The sequence below is a fragment of the Cydia fagiglandana genome, chromosome 27 (genome assembly GCF_963556715.1).
Source record: "Cydia fagiglandana chromosome 27, ilCydFagi1.1, whole genome shotgun sequence".
NCBI lineage: Eukaryota > Metazoa > Arthropoda > Insecta > Lepidoptera > Tortricidae > Cydia > Cydia fagiglandana.
The window spans coordinates 9,045,012-9,057,242 of NC_085958.1; the positions used below are offsets into that span (position 1 = coordinate 9,045,012).

The following is a 12,231-nucleotide window of genomic DNA, read 5'->3' on the forward strand; positions in this document are numbered from 1 at the left end:
CAGATAAAATGTTGATGCTTAGTTACCATTGAAATAACAACTGCTTAGCAACTGGTGGCACCCTGGCTGCTAACGTACGTGATTGGCAGTGCGTCTAGGTATTAATGACAGCAGCTTGAATTTGAGTGCTCAGTTACCACTGACTTTGTAACCGTTATTGTCATTGTGATTAAATAAGGGTGTATGTGTTAAAGAAAAACTCAGAAGTTAAGATATATGCGACGAACTGAAAGCCTACGTGAAAATGACAACTTAGATGTCCTTATTTTTGTGATGATTGAAGTGTATATGTTTTCTTGGACACCTTGCCCGCTCAGGTATATCTGCTGCTGACTGGCCGAAAAATTGCTTTTTTGCTTTTTCGATAATACGATGTATCATTATTGTAGATATCCTTATTCTTTCAAATGACTCTGTTATGAATCAGGTAGGGACTTTTTCTCCTCTAATACGACTTCTGTGACAGATCCATAGAATACACATAGTTCTGTTTTTTTTGGTACTGGTGGTTGTCGAAATTGCGGACCATTCTTTAGTATAACGCCACACTGACTCGCATATCACCGCCTGCACGCTGGCTGAGGCTGCACCGCCGTCCCGGGCCCCGGACAGGCTCGTCCCGCAAACGTGGCACTACGTTCAACGTTGACGATGACGTCGATGACACTGTCAGTCTGCCTCTGCCTCCTATCGGGAAATCGTTTGCGGTGCAACAGCTTGGTTTGAACTTCTTCTGGCTCCACCGTTCAATTATGTAATTCCATCATAAACAAGATTGGATTACATAAATAATTGTTGTGCATTCGCTTGACAGTTGTCAATATTGACAAAGTTCAAATCATTTTTCAAATAGGTACGTAATGAAGTTAAGTGTTATATGGAGGTTTTTATTACGAAAATAAATTATTTTAAAAACTATTTCCATTCCATAGCAAAAAAAAGTATTTCGAGTTTGTCAACAAAACATAACGTGTCATTGCATATTGAATGAGTTCTGACTTCCTAATAATAAGAGCTACTTTTCTCTGTATTCATTTTTAAAATAACTTGTACTAAAAGGCGCGTACCAAGACGTCCCGGTACCATGACATCTTACGACAGTTAAGCGACCGTAACGCAATGTTAAAATCCATTGCTTGCTAAACTGGACTTTAAATTAAAATTTCTCCTAAATTAAGAATTTTGAACCATCGGGACCACTTGGTGGTAACTTTGGGTACTCCAAGGAATCTCCAGTTTAATTTTTTGCTCTTATTACAGGCCACACCCTGTAGAGTACTCAACATATGGTCTAGCAAATTATGTTCTAACAAAAACAAATATCCTAGAATCGAACAACAAACTGAATCTAGAATAAGTTTTTAGCAAAAAGTTTATTTTTGGTAGAAGCTTTTATCGCTGACTGTACTTTTCTTTCCACAGGCAACTAATACTCATCGAGACAATTCCAAAAACCCCAAATGCAATTAGTTTTTGTTGTTTTATCACAGAGTTCCTATGGCCATCTCCTGTCTTCATCATCAGACCAGCTCGATGGTAGCATAATATTGCATTGTCATCCGATTTATACATGCATGCAAAATTTCAGCTCAATCGGAAACCGGGAAGTGGATCAAATTTAACTTGCAAGATTTGATTACACACAGACAGACAGACAACGGTCAGGTGAAACTAAATAAAAGCTTGTAATAAAACTGAATCTTATTCGTTCTCCCACAGAGCACAATGTCGCGCGACAGGACCTCTCGCCGCTTCTACCGCTCGGAGTCTACGCACGATCTGCTCTCCTACTTGGATAAGGGGCAGGCGGCCAGCGATGAGAACCGGTGGACTTTCGAGACGGCGTGGGAGGCCGCCAACAAAGGTAGGTCCTATAACTCCGCGATTTCGTCGCTTTGCAACAGGTAGCTACAAGTACATCCGTTCCACACCAATTTTGGTGGCTAGCCATGAGCCGCGCGTGGCGCTGTCGCCGTCTAGCGGCCATATGTGACGTTATCTATGAAAAGGGACCTTATTGTCGATGGCGCTTACGCCATTGTTAACGATGCTCCGGTATACCTAAATGCAATCAAATCAAATCAAATATAATTTATTATCAGGCAACTAAGGCCCATAGATACATACCTTACAAACTAACATACATACAATAGTAAAATCTTACAAGCTAAAAAATTATTTCGGCGACACGGCGGTTTTCAGTTGTGTCGCATGTTCCGGTGTAGGATTTGGCAGATTCCCACGGAACCGCCGAAACACCACACCCTTAGGCCAGAAGTCCGCGCTCGCAATGGTTTCCAGCAGCGGCCGCGGCACGCGCACGACGAAAGAGCTGAAGTGCACGTAATGGCGCGATCGCAGCTGGAACACTTTCAGTTCGCAGTTTCAGCAATGCCGCGCGACGCTGTGCGGCGTAAGCGCCATCGACAATAAGGTCCCTTTTCATAGATAATACCCCATATCTGTCCTGATCGTAATAGACGCTTTGTTAGAGAGTGAGTCTTCTGTACCTAGTACTATTATTTATTCTGTGGTTTTGGTAAGAAGACTGAAGTATGGAGTTACCTACCACTCTTTCTTTACTTATATTACTCTATGATTCTATATTGATTCATAACAAGTATCCCTCGCCACTAGGGTTGCCAGGACCCCTATTCGACAAGCGACGTTTGACGTATCGTGTTGATCTCCCGTTGATGTGGGAAAAATCATAACTTCTCGAATACGTACAATGTCAAAATTTGACATTAACAATCCACAGTTAGGGTGACAAGCAAACCAAACCGAACCACCCTTAGTTTAGAGTTGAGTTTTGGTTGTACCAAATGATATTATCCACCGTTGATGGAATCAACACTCAGTATGGAATAAAATCATCTGTTGATTTGACGTGGATGCGAAATTTGACAGTTGCACATGTCGAATTTGGCCCCAGATCGAAAGGCGCTATTATCGGGAAACAATATAAATTTTTCGGGATTTTAGGACTTCAGTCGGGAAAAAAATACATTCAAATTAAAGTAATTGTATTAAAAACAACGTGATTTTACATTATTGGTACTACGTCAGCTCGCTCGCTCGACGGCAGTTCGGAACTTGAAAATATTGTTTTATAACGTGAAGCTGTTTATCGGGACAGTTTACACTTTGTCGGGAATCGGGAACACATGCTAAAAATCGGGAGAATCCCGCCAAATCCCGACCATCTGGCAACCCTACTCGCCACGCATCCTCGCTGGTGGAAACGTTGACTATTTAGCTGACTGTACATTTCCTTAACCTCATGTACTTTCTGTTACGTTCTAATACCTTCATGAGACATCTCTGTAACATAATACTGGCATTGTACTTACTCAAGACCCTTACAAAGACAGGAGGATAACCAGTTTAGGATTGTCTTACGACGTGTTTCGGAAACTGGGTAATATATTACCAAAGAGAATACAGTGTGTAGAGGCGGATTGTCAAAGTAAATTATGTAGTCATTGTAAACTTACTGCCATCTTTCGATTTGGAACTGGTAAAGGTCGCGAGAGGCTGCTGGATGCGGGTGGCGCAGAACCGATCGTTGTGGCACTTTGGGGGAGGCTTATGTCTAGCAGTGGACGTCCTCTGGCTGATATGATGATGATGATGATGACTGGGCTAATGTGATTAAGAGCCCTTCAACGTGCACACTAGCGCCACAGCTAAAAAAATCGTGATTATTTAAATTTAACGAAAGATATTGAAAAAAGGGGGCCGCTACGTACTATATTGTGTATTTACGTACCTTTTGAATACATCAAACTAGTTTCTATGTTGCTGGTTTCATCGATCTAGGAACTTGAAACAAAAACGGCCGTTTTAACTTTGGACGCATAGATTGACAAATCCAGCAACATAAAAACCAGTTTGATGTATTCAAAAGGTACTTAAATACACAATACAGTACGTAGCGGCCCCCTTTTTTCAATATCTTTCGTTAAATTTAAATAATCACGATTATTTAGCTGTGGCGCTAGTGTGCACGTTGAAGGGCTCTTAAAAACCGGACTAATACTAATTACTAATACCTTTATTAAAATCATTACAGTTGGTGGCATCTACACTGTGATCCGGTCGAAAGCCTATGTGTCTGTCGAAGAGATGGGAGAGAACTACTGTTTGCTTGGTACGTATACATGATACCAGGGATGGGCATCATTCGAATAAACAATAATTCAAGATTTTTTTATTCGCGAATGATCATCCGCGGATGAATTATTCGCGAATGAATTATCCGCGAATAAATCATCCGCGGATGAATCATTCGACCACTTTTCAAATGACAAATGATTTATTTGTTATTTCATTCGAATAAATCCACGAAAAATATTAAGTTTTTTGGCTTATTCTATTAAAATAAACAACACGAATAATAACACGTTTCATATGACTTGTTTTTACTGTTTGTTTGTTCTGAAGTTAAAGATTATTAAGAGCCCTTCAACGTGCACACTAGCGCCACAGCTAAATAATCGTGGTTATTTAAATTTAACGAAAGATATTGAAAAAAGGGGGCCGCTACGTACTGTATTGTGTATTTAAGTACCTTTTGAATACATCAAACTAGTTTTTGTGTTGCTGGTTTCGTCGTTCTAGGAACTCAAAACAAAAACGGCCGTTTTAACTTTGGACGCATAGATTGACGAATCCATGCTCTTAAGGATTAAAGGATAAGCCCAGGTAGTATAATAAACAAAGGATTAACGTGACGAAACGGGTTACATATCAGAATACCGAAAATCGATTTACCTAATGTTGAATCACCTACGCTCGTTTCACCTATTTTTTTAAATACCTAATGATCAATTAACCTAAGCTCGTAACACCTAATAAACGAATTACCTATTGCACGTTTCACCTACAATTGGTTTACCTAAGCTCAGAATACCTATGCTCGATTTACCTAAAGTTGAAACACCTAATACTCGAAATACCTAAAGCTAATATACCTAATACATGAAACACCTAATATTGATATACCTAATGCACGAAATACCTAAAATCGGTATACCTAATGATCGAATTGCCTAAAGTTAACATACATACTGCACGAATTACCGAAAGTTGGTATACCTAATGATCGAATTGCCTAAAGTTAACTTATCTAATGAACGAAATACCTACATTCGATACACCTAATGCACGAAATACCTGAAGTCGATGCACTTAGTGAATGAAATGTACCTAATGTACCTAAAATCAAAAATATAATTATTGTTTAGTAGAATATTATTAGGACATACAACATTTGGTATAAATTTTTTAGCCAAATCATTCAATTGGCTTACTATTTTTTATTATAATATAAGGTCTAGTCATTTGCCAGAGTCGAGATAGGTGCGACGACGAGCAAAGTGAGGAGGAGCGTGTTAGGTTAACTGCGACCAAACAGTGCCAAAACCGATTTTTATTTCATCGTCATGATGTTAACTTACAAAAATTAAGTTTTTGATAAGATAAGATAAGATAACTAATTTTGTATTAGACTTACGAAATCATTCTACTATCTAAAAAGTACCCGGGTATGTCCTTAAACTACGTCCAGGACCCGGGTATGTCCTTAAACTACGTCCAAGACCACCGGTGGACGGGCAGCAGCGTCCCTCAAATTCGGTGTACTCGACTGCGATCGCCAACCCGCCTGCCAAGCGTGGCGATTATGGCATTCACCCCCCATCATGATGAGCACAATAAAACCACGGCCCCGAGGTTCCGGCGACCCCCGGTGCTCTGGCTATGGTAGCGGTCAGGGCATTAGCGGGGTCAGGGGTGCTAAGAATCTCCGGCAAAGATCCGGCTACCCGCCCCGACGACGACTGGCCCTGGTAACACACAACATACGCACTATGAGGACTGACGAAAAGATCTGCGAGCTGGAAGAGGAACTGAGCAGGTTACACTGTGACATTGTAGGGTTATGCGAAGTCCGTAGAGAGGGGGAGGACACGACAACCCTGAAGTCTGGTAACTTGCTCTACCACCGGGAGGGCGACCAACAGTCCCAAGGTGGTGTCGGGTTTCTCGTTCACAAGTCCCTCTTAAACAACATAATAACCATCGACAGTGTGTCGAGCAGGGTGGTATACCTAATACTCAGAATATCCAAAAGATATTCGCTGAAGGTCATTCAGGTATACGCACCGACCTCGTCACACTCCGATGATGAAGTAGAAGCTATGTATGAGGACGTAAGTAGGGCCATACATACTTCTAAAACCTACTTTACTGTTGTCATGGGGGACTTCAATGCAAAGTTGGGCAAGAGAAGCGGGGATGAGTTGAGAGTGGGGCAATTTGGGTATGGGCAACGGAACCCTAGGGGTCAGAGGCTGGCCGACTTTCTGGAGAGAGAGGAACTCTTCATGATGAACTCTTTCTTCCAGAAGCCACCTCACAGGAAATGGACCTGGATGAGTCCTGACGGTTCCACGAGAAACGAGATAGACTTCATCATGACCGACAAGAAACGGATATTCAGTGATGTCTCTGTGATCAACAGGGTAAAGACCGGTAGTGATCACCGAATCGTAAGAGGCACACTGAATATCAATATTAAACTTGAAAGGTCCAGCCTGATGAAGTCTACGCTCCGACCTACTCGAGCCCATGTTCAAAACCCCGAAAGCTTTCAACTCGAGCTCTCTAACCGCTTTGCCTGCCTAGAGAACTTGGCTTCAGTGGACGAAATCAACGACGGGCTAGTGGAAACTGTCCACACAGTAGGGTCTAAGTTTTTTAGACCCCGCCGTAAAGATAGACCTCAGAAATTGACCGAGCAAACCTTAAACCTCATGGCTGAACGACGCTCGCTACAGTTGCAGTCTCCCGATGACGCGGAGTCATATAGGCAGCTCAATAGACGTATATCTAAGTCCTTGCGACATGATCTGCGTCTCTTTAATACTAACCGTATTAAAGAGACTATTGAGCGAAACCAAGGCTCCAAAGTGTTCGCAAAGGACAAGTCTATTGGGCAAAGCCAGCTGACAAAGTTGAAACGGGAAGATGGCAGCATAGCGTCGAGCAAAGCGGAGGTTTTAGGTGAGATCGAGAGGTTCTATGGACAGTTATACACTTCGATCGCAAAGCCCGTTGACAGCTTGGTAGGAGATCCAAGAGCCAAGCTGTCCCGACATTATACCGAAGATATCCCGGACATCTGTACGTACATCGTCTGTACGAGATTAGGATGGCCCTGAAGCAGCTTAAGAACAACAAGGCGCCGGGCAAAGACGGAATCACTTCAGAGCTTCTGAGAGCGGGTGGAACACCGGTACTTAAAGTCCTCCAGAAGCTCTTTAATTCCGTCTTGTCCGAGGGCATAACGCCTGAAACATGGAATAGAGGCGAGGTGGTGCTGTTCTTCAAAAAAGGTGATAACAACCTATTGAAGAACTACAGACCCATCACGCTTCTGAGCCATGTCTATAAGCTGTTTTCAAGGGTCATCACGAACCGTCTCGAACACAGACTTGATGACTTCCAGCCTCCCGAACAAGCCGGTTTCCGAAAAGGCTATAGTACCATAGACCACATCCATACGCTGCGGCAAGTTATACAGAAGACCGAAGAGTATAACTTGCCATTATGCTTAGCGTTTGTGGACTATGAGAAAGCCTTCGATTCGGTGGAAACATGGGCGGTGCTTGAGTCTCTTCAGCGATGCCATATGGACTATCGGTACATCGAAGTGTTGAAGTGTTTGTATAGTAACGCCACCATGTCGGTCCGAGTACAGGAGCAGAGCACGAGGGCGATTCCATTGCGAAGAGGCGTAAGGCAGGGAGACGTTATCTCTCCGAAACTGTTTACTGCCGTAATGGAAGACGCCTTCAAGCTCCTGGAATGGGAAGGACTTGGCATCAACATCAACGGCGAATACATCACTCACCTTCGGTTTGCCGACGATATCGTAGTCATGGCAAAGTCGATGGAGGAACTCAGCATGATGCTCGATGACCTCAACCGAGTTTCACAACGGGTGGGCTTGAAAATGAACATGAACAAGACGAAACTTATGTCAAATGCCAATGTTGTGCCCATCCCAGCCCAGTCTCTGTTGGGAACTCGGTACTCGAAGTTGTTGACTCGTACATCTACCTAGGACAAGTATTCCAATTAGGTAGGTCCAACTTCGAGAAAGAGGTCAACCGCCGAATTCAACTCGGTTGGGCAGCGTTCGGGAAACTACGTAATGTCTTTTCGTCCGACATACCTCAGTGCCTCAAGACGAAAGTCTTTAATCAATGTGTGTTACCAGTGATGACTTACGGCTCCGAAACGTGGTCTTTCACTATCGGCCTCATCTCAAAACTCAAAGTCGCTCAACGAGCTATGGAGAGGGCTATGCTCGGAGTTTCTCTACGTGATCGAATCAGAAATGAGGAGATCCGTAGACGAACTAAAGTCACCGACATAGCCCACCGGATTAGCAAGCTGAAGTGGCAATGGGCAGGCCACATTGCACGCAGAGAAGATGGCCGATGGGGTCGAAAAGTGCTCGAGTGGAGACCACGGACTAGCAAGCGCAGCGTAGGACGTCCACCCACAAGATGGACAGACGATCTTGTTAAGGTCGCCGGAAGACGCTGGATGCGGGTCGCTTCCAACCGGCACGTATGGAGGTCCAAGGGGGAGGCCTATGTTCAGCAGTGGACGTCTTATGGCTGAGATGATGATGATGATGATCTAAAAAGTAGCGTTTCAAAAAGTGTATTTTTAAGTTGTTACCCAAACAAACAGTTTCTGCTCTAAGGTTGGGAAATCATACGATTTATTGGGTGGAGTTGCCACTTGATCATTCGGCAAAATGATATGAATTTTGTACTAGGTATATAGACTTTAGGTATTCCGTGCATTAGGCATTTCGACATTAGGTAATTCGTTCAGGAAGTATATCAACTTTAGGTATTTCGTGCGATAGGTTTAACAGTTTTAGGTATTTCGTCCATTAGGTAAATCAAGTTTAGGTACATCGTTCATTAGGTATATCAGCTTTAGGTGTATCGTTCATTAGGTATATCAGCTATAGGTGATTCGTGCATTAGGTATAATAGCTTTAGGTGAAACGTGCAGTAGGTAAAACGTGCATTAGGTATATCATGCATTAGGTGTTTCGTCCATTAGGTTATTTGAGCTTAGGTATTATAAACATAGGTCAGTCAATGTTTAGGTAAAATGATCGATAGGTAATTTAAAAATAGGTGAATCAAGCATAGGTGATTCAACATTAGGTAAATCAGTTTTCGGTATTCTGATATGTAACCACGAAACGTGAACAATGAACTCACACACAAAGTTAGTAACTTTCTAGCCTGACCTAGAAAGAGACAGATATATAATAAAAGAGTGAGAAAACGATTTCAAATTTTCTTAGCAGTTGTTTGCTTCAGAGCGAATCTTAAAGCGTATCAGTAACTAACTATTTAAGTAGTTGCAGGTTGTTGAATTGCACATCACACTTGCCAAATCTTTCTAAACCGTGAAAAGTTACTAAGGTATTACAATAAACAAATTATTCGTGGCAATTCATTCGACGAATAAATTATTCGAGGATATATTATTCGCCGAATAATTTAGTCGAATAAGAATAATCATCCGACATTTTTACTCGTCATTCGCGATAAATTTTGTTATTTTTATTCGTCATTCGTCATTCGAATGAAATTTGCCCATCTTTGCATGATACCATAGGTCTGTGAGTGAAAATTCATCAATCATCATCTCCTAGCCGTTTTCGGCTACAGAGACTGCTTTTCTACCGCTGAGAGCGTCGCTGGTGCGCTCTCAGGTGACTGACGTAGCCAATGTTTGCAGCAAATGTGCGGCCACATTCGCTGCAGGTCAGCACCCCTCCGACGTAATTATACGTGATGGCCACAGGTGGAGTGAAAATTACTGGAAATCTGAAACTAAAAGAGATAAGTTGCATTAGGGCGTCCGCTAGGTGGCGCGGTTGCACGGACCGGGTTAACGGGTTAACGAAATAATCTGGGAGACCGAGCTGAAAACTTACAAAAACTCAAAAATGCGCGTTTTTAACCCCCATATAGCAAATTTAATCGAAATCGTTGGAGCCGTTTCTGAGATCCCGAAATATACAGGGTGAAATTTAATTCACTGGCCAAATTGAAACAACCGAAAGAACTCGAAAAAATATTAAACACGTGTTTTTTCTTTTAATACCGCTCAGTACATTTTTTTCGAAATAACTCATCATCAAGTTGTCCTAAAAACCTCGTACGTTATGGTGAACCGACAACTACCCACTACACCCGCTTCTCTCTTATCAGTTAAGGTCATTGACACCCCGCCCCTCCCGCTGTTTGCAATCGCGTCACCAATTATGAACCCTATTGCAGCGAGATTACCTACATAAGTTGCTAATTTTTCCTTTCATACTTTAACGGGCTTAGAACCGTCAAAATGCAAAGGCAACCCATTTTTAATCTAAAATGTTATTTCTGACTAATGATTATTAACAAAACGTCCGTGGCTTAAAAACAATGAGTAAAAACTAGGTCAGGAATCTTTGCATTCAGGCGTATTTAACAAATTGAATCAACTTATGTACATTTGATTAAAAATCGACGCAATTAACGAAAGTCCCACGAGATGGTACTCTTGGATTCAATCCTTGTCTGCGAAGGCGTGGAACGGATTCCATTTCGTATAATCTTTGTGCACCACGTAAACACTCACCACTTAATAAATAACACCGTACCACTTCGTAATATTCCCGGTTCGAAAACATTTTTTTTAACCTTAGTACGCGCGCGATTATTATTTTAAGGTTGGTGAGTGACGAGTGACTAATCATTTATGCTTACCGTTATGTTTACCGCTAGCGCGGAATGGTTTAGTTTAGACTACCCTCGAAATTGATAAACCTGCCTACCATCGCCAACACTAACTGGGTGGACCCTATTGCAACGATTATAAGGTTTAGTGAAGGTCAGATAAGGGTTTTGCTGATGTTGTTGTTAAAACCTACTATTAGGTTTGTTTACATTTGTGGTAATAGGGTGACCACGACTCGTGGAAAATATTTAAAAATTGAAAAACGAAAAAAAAAAATGTACTCTCTTTTTTCGCTAAATAGATTCCTTAAGTGTAACCTAGTGCCGGGAATGAATATGGCCAGTGATTTAAATTTCACCCTGTATATTTATAATAAATAAATATACTAGAATTGCTCGTTTAAGGGTATACTCGTAAGATTATAACTGGCGCGGACGCGTGCGACGGATTTTACCTACAATGGCACTGATGGGGGCTCACAAAAAGCAACATCTAATCACCATTGTAGGGGAAGGGGGGCGGAGTACCAAAGAATAAATACAAATACATTTATTTCATTACTTTTTTACCTCTGTTCTTAGGTATAATATAAGGGTTAGGTAGGTAATTAGTCCATTTTAGGTATAAAGAGTAACATCCCGCACCTGGATATAGAGGCCAACGACGCCGTTATACTGGGGTTCATGGTCGCACAGTTTATTACTAAATGGATTTATCTATGAAAAGGGACCTTATTGACGATGGCGCTTACGCCGCTCAGCGTCGCGCGACATTGTATTTATCTCAGAGCATCGATAATAATGGCGTACGCGCCATCGACAATGGGGTCCCTTTCATAAATAACGTCACAGATATGTATATAGGTTAAATATGTATTATATTTCGTACAGGTCCGTACAAGGAGCATTGTGCTCGTCAGGAGGTGGAGGAGCAGGACTTCCCCCCCAACTCCCCCCTCGCGGCCGCCGTCAACGCCATGAGGAGCCAGGGCTACAAGGTATACAATAATTACTACATCTTCCTCGCGTTGTCACGGCATTTTGCCACACGGCCTTTTGCCACGGCTCATGGGAGCCTGGGGTCAGCTTGATAATTAATCCCAAGAATTGACATCGGCACTAGTTTTTACGAAAGCGACTGCCATCTGACCTTCTAACCCAGAGGGGAAACTAGGCCTTTATAGGATTAGTCCAGTTTCCTCACGTTTTCCTTCACCGAAAAGCAACTGTTTAATATGAAATTATATTATGTTACATAAGTTCCGAAAAACTAATTGGATACGAGCCGGGGTTTGAACCCGCGACCTCCGGATTGAAAGTAGATCAAGTTCAAAGATCATATATATTATATAAAAATACATGCTATGTATATATTTGTGAATACGTTACTTTTTCGTCATCATCA

General features: G+C 42.1%; 1 protein-coding gene across 1 annotated transcript in view; it reads left to right on the forward strand.

Moving 5' to 3' along the window:
• Positions 1–12,231, forward strand: part of LOC134677919 (glycogen [starch] synthase) — a 62,231-nt gene that overhangs the window by 16,175 nt on the left and 33,825 nt on the right. Inside the window, exons 2-4 of the mRNA XM_063536365.1 lie at positions 1,720–1,864; positions 4,076–4,153; positions 11,718–11,824. Of these exons, the coding sequence (XP_063392435.1) occupies positions 1,726–1,864; positions 4,076–4,153; positions 11,718–11,824 (324 nt within the window). The 5' untranslated portion in view covers positions 1,720–1,725. The remainder of the gene's footprint in view (positions 1–1,719; positions 1,865–4,075; positions 4,154–11,717; positions 11,825–12,231) is intronic.